This window comes from Chanos chanos, chromosome 2 (assembly GCF_902362185.1).
Source record: "Chanos chanos chromosome 2, fChaCha1.1, whole genome shotgun sequence".
NCBI classification, from domain to species: Eukaryota; Metazoa; Chordata; class Actinopteri; order Gonorynchiformes; family Chanidae; genus Chanos; species Chanos chanos.
The window spans coordinates 5,778,678-5,797,291 of NC_044496.1; the positions used below are offsets into that span (position 1 = coordinate 5,778,678).

General features: G+C 40.7%; 1 protein-coding gene across 3 annotated transcripts in view; it reads right to left on the reverse strand.

The window, feature by feature from the left end:
• slc12a4 (solute carrier family 12 member 4) overlaps nt 1-18,614 on the reverse strand; it is a 29,234-nt gene that overhangs the window by 4,517 nt on the left and 6,103 nt on the right. For 2 of the 3 annotated variants that reach the window (XM_030794150.1, XM_030794149.1), the window contains exons 2-20: nt 12,557-12,654; nt 11,859-11,990; nt 10,955-11,101; nt 9,765-9,819; nt 7,883-8,013; nt 7,427-7,668; nt 6,926-7,140; nt 6,159-6,323; nt 5,718-5,816; nt 5,462-5,519; nt 5,070-5,244; nt 4,268-4,386; nt 3,403-3,501; nt 2,530-2,649; nt 2,222-2,326; nt 1,738-1,906; nt 1,200-1,395; nt 584-753; nt 155-286 (exon numbers count right to left, since the gene is read on the reverse strand). In XM_030794150.1, coding sequence (XP_030650010.1) covers nt 155-286; nt 584-753; nt 1,200-1,395; nt 1,738-1,906; nt 2,222-2,326; nt 2,530-2,649; nt 3,403-3,501; nt 4,268-4,386; nt 5,070-5,244; nt 5,462-5,519; nt 5,718-5,816; nt 6,159-6,323; nt 6,926-7,140; nt 7,427-7,668; nt 7,883-8,013; nt 9,765-9,819; nt 10,955-11,101; nt 11,859-11,990; nt 12,557-12,654 — 2,627 coding nt within the window. The remainder of the gene's footprint in view (nt 1-154; nt 287-583; nt 754-1,199; nt 1,396-1,737; nt 1,907-2,221; nt 2,327-2,529; nt 2,650-3,402; nt 3,502-4,267; nt 4,387-5,069; nt 5,245-5,461; nt 5,520-5,717; nt 5,817-6,158; nt 6,324-6,925; nt 7,141-7,426; nt 7,669-7,882; nt 8,014-9,764; nt 9,820-10,954; nt 11,102-11,858; nt 11,991-12,556; nt 12,655-18,614) is intronic. The other variant, XM_030794151.1, reaches the window with a different exon arrangement.

Sequence of the window (18,614 nt, forward strand, 5' to 3'; positions counted from 1 at the left end):
ACATGAGGAACTCTTTGTTTTGTTTTGTTTTGTTTGTTTTTTTTACATTTCCTCCTAACTTTGGATTCCTTCCTTTCTCCTTGCCGAGGAGTCACAGCTTATCACGTAAACGGAAGAGCACTTCATAAGCCCCCTTAAACGAACTGCTTCCTACCATCTCCACCACCTCCACCTCTGCCTCCAGACGGAGCTGGTACAGGAAGGTCGCGAGGTCCTTCTTCATCTGAATGCTGTTATCATCCATCTGAGCCACCGTGAAAATGCGCATCTTACACTTACGCCAAACCTTAAACAAACAAAGACGCGCGCTCAGATTTCTCAGGCTTTCCGCTTTTGCCCCATTTCATGTCCCACAATGATCTGGTGAAAGTAACCGAGTTCTTTTAGCTGACACATGAGCAACTGATAATATACCAGTAGGGTTAGTGGTGAGGTTGTCACACGACTGTTTCTGTAGCATTGAATTCAGTTAACGCTATCTTCCACATTAAGTATGAATACAGAAGAGAGCTATGACTCTGCTATTACAGAGAAGAGCTGTGACTCTGGACCTACAGAAGAGAGCTATGACTCAGTCACTCACTTTGTGCTGTTTGAGGAGGAACGGAAGCAGCATGAGCATTCCTCCGTCGTGGACGATCCACCACACGTCAATGTGTCCGTCAGTGAAGCGTTCGTGGTTGCTGGGATAGAACGACACGTTCTTCGGCACCATCAGAGCCAGGTGGGCAGCTGTGGTGCAGCGCACTGTATCTACGGCAACAACATAATATCAGGTGCCTCCTGGGAAACTGAGTTTTTTTTTTTTTTTTTTTAAATTCACCTTTCATGCATCCGACAAAGGCATTAGTTTATCTGTCAGTTCAAATATCTCTCAGCTCTGGTCTCACGCAACTGTTGATATGGACACTATTAAAAACCCCAGTCAATTTAGTCTTTGTGCTACATAGCTGTTCACAAGGCCTTCGCAATGACTAATATGCATCGAACAAGGTATAATACCATCACAACATGTCAAAGCATCTTCCTTATAAAATTTATAATGGTGATTCCAAAACACGTATGCCACAGCAGAACTTGACGTAGCAGCGTAATGAAGGTTTTTAACTACCAATCCACAAAGTTATTTTTCACCATTTCATATTTCACAAGTTTAAAAAAAAAAAAAAAAACCCTTTCAAAGTGCAGGGTATTCTTACTGATGAAGGTCTTCCACACGCGTGGATCTTCACTCTGTCTCCAGCCGTAGGGCCAACCCATCACCACAGTGTTGTGTTTCATGCCTCCCAGACCGCACGACTGGATCAAGTGGGAGATTCCCTCCCTCACTTTAGTCGCCACCACCACCTGACAGAAGCCCTTCACCTTCTCAATCTCCATCATGTTCTTAATGGCCTGTGGGCGGGACAGGAAACGTGTCACACTCACTCAGCTCCAGGACTTCCTGTTTCCTGCTCATGTCTTAGGTTTTTTTTAAGAGATGTTTTTAAGAAGTCGGAAGCAAAATACATTTAAAGAAAGTAAGCTGTTGAATTTGAATTCTTTCTGTTTTCTGCATCTTTGTGATGTAAGGCTTTCTATGGTTTTGCATCTCTGGTAATCCATCTCAATCTCTTATTACCCACAGGGTGAATTTGAAACATCCAAACGTAACCTGAATGATGCTAAGTGACTTGTGCTTTTTATTTTGCTTTGGTGGTCGTATATTATTTACATTAAAATGTAAAGTTGCTTGACCTGCTCTGCGGCCTGGGTCTCTCCATAGCTGTCCAGGAAGTTGCCCTGAATCACAGATCCTACAATAGTCAGCCCCTTCCCTGCCTTTAGCTGAGAAGCAAAAGTGAGCATTCTGGGATACTTCACATGCAAGTCCTCATCCAGCTTCAGCAACACTAGTAGCTGGGGTCTGAGAACAAAACACAAAGCAGATTACAAATTACAACACAATGCAGACAACATCTGCGTAGGCGTTGTTAAGCGCTTCAGTGCACAGTTTTCACTTGGGTTGTCAATGTGGTAGAGAATGTTTTAATGCAAATGAGCTGAACAGAGCTTTTCACAGATACGCGGTCTGATAGGTTCACTTTGTTTTCCAGAAAGTCAGACAGATAAACAAAGGAAAGAAAATAGCCCCCATGGGGGTGTCTAATGTTGGACAGACCTGACATTTAACCTTCAAAAACACACAAAGCTTTTCATCATTGCGAGAGGTGGGACACACCTCCAGTTTTTAGTGTGGGGGGGCCCAACTTCCAGACGCAGCAGAGCGTAGCGAGCAGCACTCAGAGACAACCCCCGAATTCCATCTCCCCACTCCTTCTCTGCTCTGAGAGAGAGAAAGAGAAAGAAAAACAGAAGGAAAGAACGTATGAGAGAGAGAGGGAGAGAGAGAGAGAGAGAGAGAGAGAGAGAGGGAGAGAGAGAGACGGAGTGAAAAGAGAACATCAAGGTCAGTGTCACTTTGAGACTCTCAGTATTCACGGTGGGTTTGGTTTTTGGAGGATGTGACCTGGGTCAGTCCGGACTTACCCCTGGTATTCAATATATTTGTAGATCATTCCTGCAATGCCCATGGCCACGATGGCATAATACCAGGACGATATAAACATGAGGGCCAGGCACATGCTCATTCCAAGGAATGACAGAGCCCTGAAATCCAAGGATATGAAAAAAAAAATGTGATTATCTATGTCAGTTGGTATCGCTTAGCTCAGGAATATGGCCACACATAGTAACACTGATTAAACGCTGAATTCATATATTTTGTTTTTTTCTGTTTTTAGAAGTGGGATGTGTATTTGAATGACCTGTGTGTTTGGGCTAACTTAGGATTTTGAATATGGATACAGAATTGAATGAGAGTTCTCAGAAAAAGAGGTGGATAAAGACCTCACTAAAAAAAAGTGTTGTGTTAAAAACAGCTGGATTTGATTCATTTCAAAAACCCAGTATGGGACCAGTACTGGGCAAAAACATGGCTGGGGTAACAGCTATTGGTTCCAGTGGGAAGTGACCATGGGGTTGAAGAGATGCAGATGTTCTGTTGCAGATGTTGCCGTTAAGATACAGACCCTCTGAAATGAACTGTTTAAATTTGAAGTCTGTCTCACATTCAAACCCAACACACACCATTGCAAGCTAACAGAACACAACCTGATGAAAGACAAATCCAGCAGCGTTTGGCTTTAAGCCACAAACTACCTGATAAACAACAAAGACAGACTTCCAAGAACTCCTCCTTAAATGTGGTTAATGCAAATAAGTTGGATGGAATGGTTTATTACAGAGTAGTTAAACCGAACACGATATGCCTACATGTCAATCATAAGCGCAAGCGCGCACACACACACACACACACACACACACACCCACACACACGCACGTGCACAAAATTACACTCACCAGTGGTAGTATCTAAACCTTGGCCTCCAGTTTGGGGTGCGTAGAAGAGTCTGTACAGCACAAGCCAAATTTACAAACAGGTAACACATTAAGAAGAACCTGCAATGGGAGAGGATATTAAACATCTGTTAGATACATCAAATCAAAATAACCTGCGACCTAAGATGTATACAAGAAGATAGCAAACACATGCTATGAATATGTCCTATATGCTATACTGTGAATATTTTGACAGTGCTTGAAAACAGCTATGATCTGACTTCTATGGCCTTAGCTTGAAACCAGAGCCCCTCAAAGAACCAGGTGGGATGCTATTATTACACCCACAGAGAGAGCTGGAGGAAACCCGGGACAAGTCCTCATTAAATAATTCAAAACGTTTAATGAACTCAACATCTGTATCTTCTCCCCATCACTTTTTTTGGGTGAGTATCTCTTTCCTTACAGTTTCTGTGTTTCTGTGATTAATGACCCTTTATGTGGAATTTCTTCCTCCCACACTGTATCAGCAATTCAGTGTATAAATCTTTTATAAGTGTGCAAGCATCTAGTGAAAACGAAGTTAAAGCGCATGTTTGTTTGTCCGTGTGTGGTTATTTGGTATAGTGCGCTTTCTTACATGGACAGAATAGCTGCAACCATGTCCAGTGAGGCTGTGTGTGCATGTGTGCGAGAGAGAGAGAGAGAGCGAGAGAGAGAGAGAGAGAGAGAGAGAGAGAGAGTGTGTGTGTGTGTGTGTGAGAGAGAAAGATAGTGTGTGTTTTCTTACATGGACAGAATAGGAGCGACCACGTCCAGTGAGGCTGTGTGTGTGTGTGTGTGTGTGTGTGTGAGAGAGAGAGAAAGATAGTGTGTGTTTTCTTACATGGACAGAATAGGAGCGACCATGTCCAGTGAGGCTATAAGAATACCCAGTTCTGCTATGAGTCCTGTCAGTAACAGTGCCCAGGTTGGCTCTCCATTCACCTTCCCATGGCCAAACACCTGCGGAGCAAATAACACAAACCACACACCCCTTAGACTTATTTCCACACCCACTGAAACAGAGGCAATTCATGGAGTGTTCTTGCTTAGTTAACCAGATATCTTAAATGCACAAGCGTACGTAAGTTATTATTATCACTTAATATAAATATCACTTAATTTGAATATTTGAATCTTGTTTTAATATATCATTTTGTGGTAAATCACAGTGTTGTTAGTGCTGTGCTGGAGGCTTCTTATTTAATGTTCAGGCTGATCTCTGAGATATCTAGAGACAAGACTCAAACTGCGCACTTGTGCTCACTCATGTCCTTATATGTGAATTTTCACTGCTGTTTACATTCTTCTAAAAATGCCAGCAAATGGTAGTTTTGCTTGTAACGGTGAAAAATAAAGGTACTACAGATAATTTCAGCAAAGATGATATTCTACACGGTTATGACGCGCTGAATGAAGGGGCCAAAACATTTATGACATGTTTGAAAAGGAATCTGTGAATACAAGTTCTATCAGGTTTATTTGCATGTCAAGAAAGCTATTCAGCCGCAAGCTCTTAGGGGAGAGTAGTTGGTGGCTGGGATTATTGCGTAGGACTTTAATTGGCTTTTTGGCTCCTGAATTCTGGTGGTTTTTTCTGACCCTGTGTTGAACTGATGTGTTCTTGAAAGTGTGCAGTGTCTTACACGGAGGAAGGGGATGATGTTGTCCTTGGCAATGGCCTGTAGGAGTCGAGGAGCACCGGTCAGGGACTGGAGGCCTGCCCCCACAGTGGAGAAAAATGAGCCAATCACAATGACCCAAGGGGAGGGCCAGGACAACGTGCCGACCACCAGGTTCTTTCTGACCGCATCCCCAAACCTGCCCAATGGACACAAATGCATGCACACACACACACATGCACACACACACACACACACACACACTTAGACACACTTCTTAAGCAGGTCTAACCACTATTCGACACACTTGTTTCACTTTGTTGTTTCTCGCTGTTGCTGTTGCCATTAATTTTGTTTTTATTTTTGGTTTTGGTGAATGAACGCAAGAGCAGACATCTCTTCAAAGACTTACTCACTTGTCTCTTAAAACAACTCCTTCAATGCAAGCCCCAAACAAAACCACGGAACTTAAATCTGTCAAAACAATTAAGGAAAAAACGTGCCCACTGATGTTATCCTTATCACATGTTTGACACTCAAATTACCAAGTCTATTCAAAACAAAAACACTCCTCCGAACATTAGACGTATGTAAAGTGTGCATGTTATCTTTGTATCTGACTTAGAGCTATGTCTTTGTCAACAGCGTGTGCCGTGTAGCAATAAAGGATACAGACAAGTGACGTGGTTGTTATTGCCAGGATTGTCCCAACAGGAATGGACTTTTGAGCATCTTTCAGATCTCCAGATCTGTTGGACCCAGCCATGATGCCTGGGCAGAGAAACAGAGAGAGAGAGAGAGACTGTGTGGTGGGCACTGCAGGCTTCTACACTCCTGTTAACATGCTTAACACAAGAGCACAATTCAAAACTGAAATGATGTGCCATAACTTGTATGGGTGCCTTATGCCTGGAACAAAATTCAATTACACGTTCATGTTCAGTAGTGAGAAATACCGCGCTGAGAAATATGGTTTGTCAAGGGTGGGTGTCGACATCTGCATGCACCAGAGCTGTAACCACATCTGTCAGAACATGTCGATTCACGCGTAAGCGAGCATTATCTGATGTCTGAGATACTTGACTTTTGCGTCTGGGCCAGGCCGGTTATTACCCGTGGCAGAAGGGAAGAAGATTCCCACGAGCAGAGTGAAGGACGTCGCAATGTCCGCAGACACGTAAAGGCCGAAACTCTCCATGGAGCCGTGGACATCCACAGAGGGCAGACTGGGCTTCTCCAGGATCTGCCCTTTCTCCATGTAATCTCCCCACATGTTCTCTATAACATAACGGCATTAGAGATCAGACCCCCCCCTGCTACACACATACACACACACACACACACACACACACACTGCTGTATGCTCTGCGTCAGGGGTGTATAAAGTACAAGCAGAAGTACTCTTGCTAAAAAAAAAAAAGTACTCCAAGTAGAGTTAAGCTGAGAAACGTCTTTGTAAATTGTAAATGAGTGACTATTTTACTCTGAAGTAGTTTTCAGGAGGGATACTTTAACTCTACTTAGAGTACTTTTTTTTTTTTTTTTTAGTAACAGTACTTGTACTTGTACATTATACACCCCTGCTCTGGGAAATGTATAGTCTGACTGTTTTTAGTCTTGAGAGAGTACCAAACTCTGGGATTTCTTTGTTAGCCAGACAACTTGAGCCAAAAGTGAAACTTGTTCCGTGGGAATGTTTATTAGCTGTTCCCAAAATCAACAGTTCTGGGTTTTGACTATTGGATCAAGTTATCTTATTTGTTATCCTTCTGATTTAAATGAAGTATCAATGTCTTGCTTAGATGGAGTCAAAATGGAGCATGAAATTGTATCTGAAATGAACATGATTGCTACTAAACACCACATGAGTATAACTTTACCTCTAATGATGCTGCTGGCTAATCCAGGAATACCCTGGATTTCCGTTACATTGTTCTGGTCAAAATACTCATCGCAGTGTGGGCTGCTAGTATTTGCTGAGCTGCAGAATTTCTTCCACAGCTGACTGGGAACAGTGTCGTTCCCAATCCTTTCGGTCTTTGCGCAGATGTAATAGTCGTCCCGAACTAACGTTCTGTTTCCGAGCATACAGATCCTGCATGGGCCAAATCATCAGAGAGAAATTACAATTAAGTACAACCAACAACAGCTTTGAGTCTGTATTCACGGGAAGATCATACGACGAACGCTTAGATAACTTTTTTAAGTATCTCGTAAACTCTCGTAAAGCAGCACGAAAACCACAACATTTAAACTCTGTTTGACTCAATATCCTGAAAAATCCTTCCTGGAAAACGCATCTCTTAAAAAATAAAAACCATGAAGGTCCAGGTTGTGCCCTGAGTGAATGGTAAAAATTGTGAGTAAACTCTAAGACTTACGGAAAGTCAGGAGGTTGGAAAATGGACTTTATGGCTCCGGCGTAGATTGACAGAATGGAGATTATAACACAGGCCAGGAAGAGGGAGGCAAGTTTGTTGACGTATTTGACCCCTACAAAGACGACGACCGCCATTAGGCTGAGGCAGAGAGTGCCGTACACCCTCATGTTGTTCAGTAGAGCAGTGTCTGATCCGTGTACATCAGCAGCATGGAATATCGCCGCTTGAGGAATAAGGTATTTCTGTGAAAAAAAAATGAAGATGATAGCTGGTCATTTTAGGTCATAGAATGTATTTCTGGATGCTGACGGAAAAGTTCAAGTGTTTGTTGCTTATATAAATGGTAAAATAAACAAGCGTGTACCACGTAATGAAAATATGACATTTTGGACTTTACCAGGACATTGATCTCAAAAGAATTTTGCCTTTCGACTTTCAACAAGACATCTGGCTTACCAGGAATATTTCTATAGCACCCAGGATATACATAGCAGCAGCGAATGTTGTTCCCAAATAAAAACAGAGTCCAACTGCACCCCCGAACTCTGGGCCCAAGGATCGAGATATCATAAAATACGCCCCGCCAGCTGCAAAAGTGTATCAAATAGGGAAGTTGGGGGGGGGGTTACATAAGTCATAAGGCATAAGTGGTATCAAGACAATTCAAATATGTTGCATGAAAAAGCCATTATATATTCGTGCCACTTTTAAGATTCTAGAAATGTAAAACGTAGATACTTTATGACCAAATAGAGAGGAAAGTGTCATAGGCCATGTGAAAAGATGGTTGAACCTTCCCTAAGGCCTACGTTAAATGTAGACTTGGTCTCATGCTTTTTGCCCATATCTTACTCTGCAGGTTAAGCTTTTAATGCTAAATGCTCCAGTCTGTCATTACACAAGCTGTGTTGCAAGCCTCAAGATGTTTCCTATTTTTCCCTAGCATCTGGGTTTTTTGAGGAGTTTTTTCTTGCCCGCTATGAGGATCAAGTCAAGGGGTGCCACCCTGCTCTGGTTGTTGTTTTCCTGTGGGCATGTAAAGCCCTTTGAGACTGTAAACAGTGATACTGGGCTTTAAATAAACTTAAACTTGAACTTCACTTTCTCACGCATCATTTTGGGTATCAAACACTGTCGAAACGTACGCGTTGCTATGCACTTGTCCTTATGATATGTTATGTATTGGAGGCAGCCCTAGCCCCCGGGCATGAGTGCCGAGTGTCTTTCACTATGGATACAACTTACAAAGTACTCATTCCAGTGCAGAGTAAATACTCGTCATCTCCATAGTTAATGCTATTGTCAAGCAAGTCAAAGTTAACACTTGTAAAAAAAAAAAAATGTTATATATATTGGTTCCGCAATATATTTTTGACCTCCTCTGCCCTATTTCTCTATTACATATATGCTCAATGCTAGTATGTCACAGATTAAAAAAAAAAAAAAATATATATGTGTGTGTGTGTGTGTATATATATATATATATGTGTGTGTGTGTGTCCAGCAAGGCCTATGGGGCCCATCCCATTCATAGAGATTAATGTTAATTTTAAGATCATGATCAGGGTTTAGAGGAACTGCCCCCTAGAAACTTAGATTGACATAAAGGATCCTTATGCAAAACAGTGTCAAAAAACGGAGTCAAATTACAGCCCGCCCTCTCACACACCCCACAGCACCCACTAGAAATCTCAGTCTTTCAGTCTAAGAAAAACAAGTCACCCCCCAGTAAAGCCAAAGGGCCTACACCGTTAAAAGAAATTAAGGTTAGAGTTATGAACTGTACCAAACATGGACAAAAATGTGAAGTTTGGTTTCATTTTTGTGTGTAGAATCTTCAGCAAGAAAATTATAAAATAAGAATAAGCTGGGTTGCTTTAGCTTCAGTGAGAAGTAGTATAACTATGATGGAAAAATTCAAATATCATCCCATCGTCCCAACTGCTGTCAGCTACTAGAAAAATGAACATTTCTGGGAAAAAACGTAAGGATTATATATACTACAAACTCCACATACAAACACACACACACACACACATCTATATATATATATAATTACATATACTACAAATTGGGGCACAAAGGTACATTTTATTTAAAGCAATAAAGAATATTTTATTTTATGAAAAATAATGTCAAAACCCATAGGCTAATTATATAGCAATGCCATCATGTAGTCAAGATGATGAATGTGCATAGGCATGTTTTAAGCTGCGCAATTCAAACTTGGATTACGAATTTCTGACGACTTTTTCATACTTCATATACGAATAACTACCATGATTAACACACAATATGTAAAGGAGTAGAAACCACAGTTAAAAAAATTAAAAGTTACCTGGAACAACACCATTTGTGGCAATGGCACTCATTGATATAGCTGTGAGCATTGTCTGTAAAACATGGATACATTTTCTTTAATTCATAATATCCTAACTTTTGATCTTAAGTCATAACATCCTATCCTTTATCAAGTCAAAGCATCCTAACCTTCATCAGCTTGAGGTGTTTCAATTTACTGTCAATGGTTAGGGCTAAATATTGGATTACGATTAGCAAACTGTCAATTACATGCAAATATGTGCTATTTTGTTTTGCTCTCTGGAAAAAAGATGCTGTGTTCAAAATGTCCACTCACCCACTGTACAGTGCATTACATAGTGAATCAGCCATTTTGTAGTACTGTTCGAAATCTCAGCTGTAAATTTACAACTCTATCTACTGCACATCGTTGCAAGGCATGGCAGAGATCATAATTTCGAATATCCGGTGCATAATTATGTAGCGGCGTAACTTCCAAATAGTGTCCAAAATGTATCAACAGCTGTCTGCTCTTATCCCCCCAGTAAGCATTCCATGTAGCAAATACTATATAGTGAGTGAGTGAATGAGTGGAGAAGTGTACGTTCCGAACACAGCTGAGGTTTGGATTTCCAAGGGGCTGTGGTGTCTATGTTTTCCTCTTTCTCTGTCCCTGACAGGCACATCCATAAAAGTCCGATTACACTAACTACTAATTTACTCACAAACTCAGAACTCCCGGTCAGCTGTTTGTAAACCTCTGAATTGATGACCATGCTGTTCTACTCATCACCCAGTGGAGTGTGCAGGGAAATTAATGCATAGCAGCTGTAGCCTTACTGGATGAAGAACTACGTCTTTGATTCGCCCAAAGCGAGCCAATGTGCATCATCAGTAGATTTAACATCACTATTCACTGTAAGTCACTACTGTCAGATACATTGTCTGAACTGATGTCATAAACTACTCAAAAAGTAAGTGTCTAACAAATTTCAAAAACCACCCATCATCATGGCTTGGGACATTTGGTTTCATATTAAGGAATGTTTGGCATTTCAAGTTTCAAGGGAGCTTGGTAAGGATCATCCACTAGAGCAAACCCCCCCCCCCCCCTTTTTTTTTAACGATTTATCTGGACTTATGAATGTAAGTGGAATGGGTAGCCAAAAGACAGTGGATTAATCTGATTTAATTGTTGTACACATGTGTATTTATACGATTACTCACGCAGGAACAGCACATAAGGACGATTAAAAAGGACTGGACGATGCCCGCTGTGCCAACGATCCAGGTGAGACGAAGGAAAAGAATTACACCAAAAATGTTCTGCAGACAGGGCAGGTAGACACCCATCAACGTGCCCATACTGGGAGACTGCAGGGGAGAAAAGCAGGAGAGACAGGGGATTTGACAATGGAACTGGGCTCTGTGACGCTGTGTCTTCATACAAATAGAGAGATATTAATGCAAATCGAACAAACTAGTGACATTTCACCCGTGTATCCCTGTTCAACACATGATACAACGGAAAACATCCTACACATTTTTTGAGCTTTAGAACCATGAAAATTCTAAACAGTGTTAGTTTGGGCTCTCCATGGAGACAGCTAAAGCGGAAATGAACGATCAATCAGATTTATTGAGCTGCAGTTTGAAGGGCACTCGTGACATTCGTGTTATATGTTAGTCATTTTGGAAGTCAGGCCATCCATGCAAATCACTGAGTGTTTCACATTGACTCACAGCACCCCCTGCTTGCTTTAATCAGTACGTTACAAGAACAAGAACGAGTGTAGATTACTGTTTCAATCAAATGATGAAGCTAAGCTATTGCTAAATTCACACATACATTTTCTTTTCATTTTCTTTATTTCTTAAATCATAATTAAATGAACAAGACCTTCGATAAAACTTTGGAATTTGTACATCATGATGAACAACTGCAAACTTAAAAAAAATCAATGATCAAAACAAACAGCTGTGCAATGTCATACACAATCAAATATCAGCAAAATAATTATGCTTCACGAATGATTCCCATCTCGCACTAAAACAGTTCAGATGGTCAGAGTGCAATGTGTGAAAAGAGATTTATTTTATGATATCTGTGGTGGTCGCCTGGGGTTCTGACCTTGGGGGCTTTCTTCCTAGATGCATCTGCACTCTCTGCCTCCTCGTGTTCCTTGGCACCCTGGGTAATATTTGTGTAGTTGACCAATCGGCTGAGGAGAGAGGACACTTTGGGCCGGATGTCCAGCTCTTCCTGTAGGCAGAGAGGTAAGAGAGTGTTACACAGAGACAGGATGTTGAGGTAGATCTGAGCTGCATGGCTTTACAGAGACCTGATTGTGACTGATTATAGGGTTTTTTGTTTTCTAAAATAATTTCTATCATAACAGATCATTATGCAGAAGACTTTTCTTCCGTTATAGGTACTCTGATCATTTAGCTTCCCTCTGTGAATGATGTTGCCAAAATGAAAAGGCTTGTGTCACATTTTAGAGCTGCGACAAGTAATGTGAAAAGTGTTGGTAACAACTTCCATATTTCAGCAGCAATTATGGCAATGTACTCAGTCATAATTAGTGAAATGACTTGTTGACTTGTGTGTGTGTGTGTATGTGAGAGAGACAGAGAAGGGGGGAGGGGGGGAAGAGAGAGAGGGAAAGAGAGATTGTGCTATCTAGTTAAACTGAAGTGCTCAGTTCAGAAAGGATTTTGTTATATTCCAGAGACCTTAAGTCTCATAAATTCAGACTGAAGACTTAACCACAGTGTCACTGATCCACAACATAAGGAAACATTCGGGTCGGTTCATCAAGTGTTTACCTCAAACAGGGCCAGGTTCTTGTCATAATAGTCATTTCTCTTCGATGCCGAGTCTGTGCTGTTGAGAAAGGGACTGTCCTCTTTATGGTTACTGTGACCTGAGATGGGAGGAAAAAAAAGGTGTGGAACTTAAGAGCTACTGTAACTGCTTTGCCGGTTCGCTCCTCTGGTTCAGCGGAATAATAGACTAGATTCTCTCTGGAAGAAACGGAAGAATTTGAAAACATGCCCGCATCCATTTCTTTTTTTTTTTTTTTTTCCTTTTTCACGTCCTCAGAAAACTCCCTCACACTGTTAGGGGAATGCTTGTCTGTGCATCTATTCCAAACGTTTGACTAAGAGGGTTTATTATAAAGAGATTAGTGAAGAGTTAATTTCAACAGTTATTAAATTTGATCACATGTTCCTTTGGGGGTGTTGTGGGGGTGCAGTTAGTGCATAAAGTGGAATGTTGCATGGCATTTGAAAAGAGCCAGCACTCAAAAAGAACCTTTTATGTGAGATGTGAGACAAAGTGGGGAATTTTAGGTTGTTTTTTTTTCTGGAGCTCAATCCAGGAGAACACTTTTTATAAATAATAAGTATTTTGTTTAACTCAAAGAGAAAGAGAAAAATCTAAGCATGTAAAAAGTACAGACTGCCCCCAGAGAGATAGAGAGGGAGACATTTTAGCATGTTTATCTAGGTAGGGAATGAGAAGGAGACATATGAACAGATGTTTTGGCTTTGACAAACTCCAGAGTAGGCTCTGTCTGAGGCTGCATAGCAGCGGTCTTCCTCTCTAACCTTCTTTGGACAGTGACAAATTTATTTATTTATTTTTTACTTGTTAATGATATGCTAAACAGTTGCAAACAGTTGTTTTAGACAAGTCAAATGTTTTACCTGAAGGGGATCTGGCCACAAAATGTCCTTTAAGAACTTTGTGCAATTTGGGAGAGGTAAAGTGTGTACATAAGAGTGACGAAAAGTAAATTGGGGAAGACTTGAGATGAAGTGAAGTGAAGTAAAAATCAATGAGCCTTGCTAGATTAAAACAACAGGGTCATTCATTCAATACCTCCTTGCATATTTAACCCACTTGGTCCAGAATTTAATAATCACATTTTTTTTTTGAAGATGAAGAGAAAAACTAATCATTTCCATGTCATAACTGTCATTTACTATATCTATACACTCCTGTATTGTGGGGGATTCAAGAAGTAACCAACGCCTCGTAAGCGTTTTTTTTTTTTTTTTTGTAACAAGCGGATGTCAAATACCAAATAAATATTGATCAGGCCGCCTTGCCTGAAAATCAACATTTCCTAAGAATAATGTGGAAAATTGCAAGGGCAGGTCAGTATTAAGGATGCTTTTGCAGTGCTTTCTGATGCTCTCTCCAGAGAGGTCTCCTCACTGGACACTCTCAAAATATATGCCAGTGATTGGCTTCCTACGTCTCCAACATTTGGCATCTCCTCCATCAAAATCTGCTTTCTACTTTGGTGTAATAAAAAAACAAATAAAACACTTCCACCCAAACTCCCTCTATGTGTGAGAGCTGGTGCATTTCCACTGGAATATACATGCATCAAGCCAATCGGCATTTGATATTGAAAAATTACCTTCTTTTTTCCGATTTTTCTTTAATGTATTCTGTAGTGTGAGACTTTTTTGTCATAAGACCTTTATAAAATCTAGAGACAGCATCCTTACTAGAATCAGTTTGGTAGGCACCAATAAATATTCTCAGTATTGGATCATTAAAGTCTGTTTTATTTCTAATGTTATGTTCAAAATAACTGCGTACCTGGACATATCTGTGAAAATCAGATTTTTCAAGAAAATATTCTTTCCTCAGGTTTTTTAAGTCTTCTAATAGTTCCTTTTCTGCATGTCTTTGTTTTAACTTGGGACTGACACACCTGAGCCCACTGATCAACTAATCATCAAGCTCTTGATTAGCTCAATTAACTGTGATAATGAAGAGTTAAAACAAAGCCGTGTAGGACAGGGGGCCCTCAGGACTGGAGTTGAGAATCACCACTCTAAAGAATGGGAATTTTTTTTTAGTCTGATTCTGGTCAGCCACAAGTGACCTGAAGTGTCACATTGCCAGAGATTCAAGAGTTGTTCTTTGATAAACATAATTTTCTCTCTCTCTCTCTCTCTCGCTCTCTCTCTCTCTCAGTCAATGTTTTTCAGGTCACTGCATTTGAATCCCATATCAGTTGATCAGTTTGATTTTTTTCCATCTAATCCGCGACAACTTGCCAGAAAGCATTTTCTGAAACAAAACAAGTTTACAGCTCATCAACTTGCTTGAAGAAACAGCTTGTCAGAGTACTAATCTACACAGCTAATCACACACTATAACAAAGACATAAACATTCAAACTGACATGTTATTTTTTCACCAAAGGCCGAAATCCTTTTTTTTTTTCCCAAACAAACTCCACTCTGAGCGTCACTACATGTCTATGTGCCGCTGTGTAACAGATGGTTTGGCCAGCAGTACAAATGTTAAAGAGATAGTCTTTCATATATTCACAATGCAAGAAAAAGGTCCCTACCAGCAGGCATAGAGTTTTTCAACATGAGACTACTACAGACAATTATAGTCTCTTAGATTTCTTATATTTTCCAAGAAAAATGTAATTTGATCCAGATTTCAAGCATCAGGGAGATGCCGTGTTTGTTACGATTGGAATTACAGCATATGGTTCAAATATGGGCTATGCTATTATGGCTAGCTCTGAAATAATGACATAGGATGAAAACAAGCCCATATGTGGAGTTTAAACACATACGCACGTTTCCAGTTTTTTGTAATGACGGCTCAGTACAAGGCACAGACTGAAGTCTGGCATTGACTCATCATCTCTCTTACTCTCTCTCTCACACACACACGTACACGCTCAAAACTATACTATTCTGCATAATTGAGGGAGGACCTGACCTTTGCTTCATCACAAACTATGCCAAGTTTTCTTGACGAGACTCTTCAAACAAAACTCGTCACAACTACCTTTAACCTAGTATCCATGCTCCTGCCAATGCTAAAGCTTTCTGTAAAGAAAAAAAAAAGAAAAAAAAGAAAACCACACATTAAATGCCTTAGTCTGATTTTAGAACAGGTTTCCCTAATGCCGCTGTATTTACACAGGAACTCTGCAAATCTAGTGGAATTAGCTCGAGAGTACAAAATGATTCTGTTTGAATACTAATCTAAATATTGGTATTTGCATCTTGTATCATTCCTAGCGGACAGTGTGTAACATGGGAGTAGAATGTCATACATTTCAATACTGGAAGTCATATAGATAGTTACAGATAATATTGTTAGGAAGTTCTGCTTTTTAGGCTGCGTTGTCTGTAGCCTGACGACCACTCACCTGTGTCGAGTGTAGCTGTGCTGTTAGCGACGTTCTGGGTCATCATTTTTGATTCTGGGCTGGCAGTAGTATGTGTTCTGTGCATAGTTTGGCTCTGTCTGTCTCTCTCTCTCTCTCTCCCCCCCTCCAGAACACAGTGAACTCGGAGAGTGACCAGCACTCACACAAGCTTACCGCTTGAGCCACACACACAAATACACACTCACTCGGGTGACCTGATCTGATACACACACTTGTGTTGCATGCATTTCAATGCACAAATACCCTTGGACGTTGCAAAGCTCACTGCCAACACACACACACACACACACACACACACACACATGCCCTATGCCCTCAAGCACAGAGTGATATTGATGTATCATCAGCATGGACAGTGGCTGTGATGACTGGTATTGCTGTCTCTCAGTGATGTGCGTGCTAGTATGCTGTCGCTAACTTCCTTTAACTAGCCCAGCTTCCCCAAACATCTCAAATTCCACTCAGCACATAAAACCTTATATAGAAATATGGCCAAACATGAGAATGGAACAGTGATGAGTACTTAGATTTTCATCCTGTGTGGGACAAAGCAACTGGCCATGTTTACAAGCTACGTATTGAGTGTTAACTTTAGGAAGATTTACAGTAGAGCCTTAATATGTTTTTCTTTCAAGAGATGACCTCACCTAGTCACCATGATTTAGACAATGACAAACTGTAGAGTTTTTGTTTTCCAGTCACGGGCCTTGTGATAGCGAAATGTGGTAAATTTGATAAGATGCTGCCGCCTAGTGGTGAGCAGTCATACTACCTGCACATGAACGAAAACGAAGATGCAATACAGTGTGTGTGTGTGTGTGTGTTTGTTTATGTGTGTTTGTCTGTGACAAAGAGGGAAGTAGAAAAGTCGTGATGAAGGGGAAAAGATGATAGCTGTAGGTTTACTGCCACATCACTGCTTAGGTACAGAGTCAAAGCAAAACGGTTATAATCTCTAAGAAATAACCAGTTTGCCTGTGTTTCTCAGTTTGTTTGTTTTATTTCAGTCATAAGACCGTTAAGTCTTGGGACTTCAGAGAACACATATTGTTGATCTTATCCCAGACACGTCCATGTGATTCAGCCCAGTGACTCCTTGATAATTTGTGTCATATGTATTTTTTTGCGAAGATAGACCAAATATGTGTAGGCTCCAGTATTATACTTTAGATTTGGCTTTATTTCTAAACCAAACCTCAGACTGACATTGCCTTGCAATACTGTATAAGCATATTGAAAGTTCATATCTTCACTGCATTTTAGTTTTGATAAGAAATTCTACGATAAAGTTGCTTTGTCAAATAGTTTCTAAAATGGCGTCGTGAAACAACATGGAACATGAATGCTTTTTTCACCCATGTGTCGGTTTCCCCTCCACCGATTCTCACCCTCACCTCCCCTTTTAAGGTCACTTTGTAAAACTGTAAACAGAGCTCAAGGGTTTTAAGATGCACAATGAAAGACAAACAACCACATTTCACATCTTTTGTTGCTATTTTCCATAAACAATGGCGCTTAATTGTTTTCCCTGTTACTGGGACGATTCAAGGCTGTTGATGTGTGACCTCGAATACAGCTTCACAGTAGTAGAGATATTGCAGACCAACAGAAGACATCAGATTGTGTACACACACACGCACGCACGCACGTGCACACACACAGTATGCCTACTGTGTGGCTAAGACAGACAAAAGCTGCTAACTTAGTGCAGACAAGTCCTAACATGCCAGTATTGCCCTACCTAGAAATGCCTGTCAGCCCTCAGATCTAAGAATGGCAGAGAAGCAAGCCCCCCCTCCCCCCGCCCCCTCTCACACACTGCAAAGCGGTCCCCTCTATAGACCACATACAGACGCAGAGGCCCTAATAAACAAAAACTGAACCTATTCTTTCAGAGATGTTGGGCTTTCTCTCTGTCCTGAGTCATGCAGTCACTTGCATAAAGTTTACAGACTTAAATGTAATGCATCAAAATGAACTATATTTTCATAATCTGGTTGCCACAGTCACTTTTTATTCAGCACTGCTGCAGCACAGTTCAGAAGCCAATAATTACTCATAAAAACTGCTGACGTTAGCAGATCTTTTGTAAATTCTTGGCTAACTGAAAGCCTTCTGACACATTTGGTTGCCATCTGTAACCTATCATACGCCCCTATTAATGCATAAATGAAAAGACTTCAAAAACAAAGGCGGGAATGCGTGTTCTCTAACAATGACACGCAGTGACCTCAACATCTGTGTTGCATACAGTAGTCTAATGGAGCTAATACAAAAACCAAACCTAATGTGCTACGGTTATTCAGCTGTCGAGTCACTCTATAGAGCTTACTAAAGGTTAAATACGACACACAGAATCTTGAAGTGAATAGGCCAGTCATAATACTGTATACATATAATGGCTAATACACCGCTATACGTAGCGGTTCAAAATCCCAATGTTCCTTAGGATGTACCAATAGCAGAGCTATCGAATAGTAGCCTATAGGTACTGCCCAAACAAAGCTTTCTGTGTTCAACAAATATTTGTGGAAATATTTTAGACAACAGCCTATACTGAGCCCTACCTTTTTTTTTTTTGAACGTGGGCACATACCTGCGAGAACTTTCCAAGCACTGAGCGTTCTCCCAAAACAATACCGCTGTTCGAAAGTCAAAATA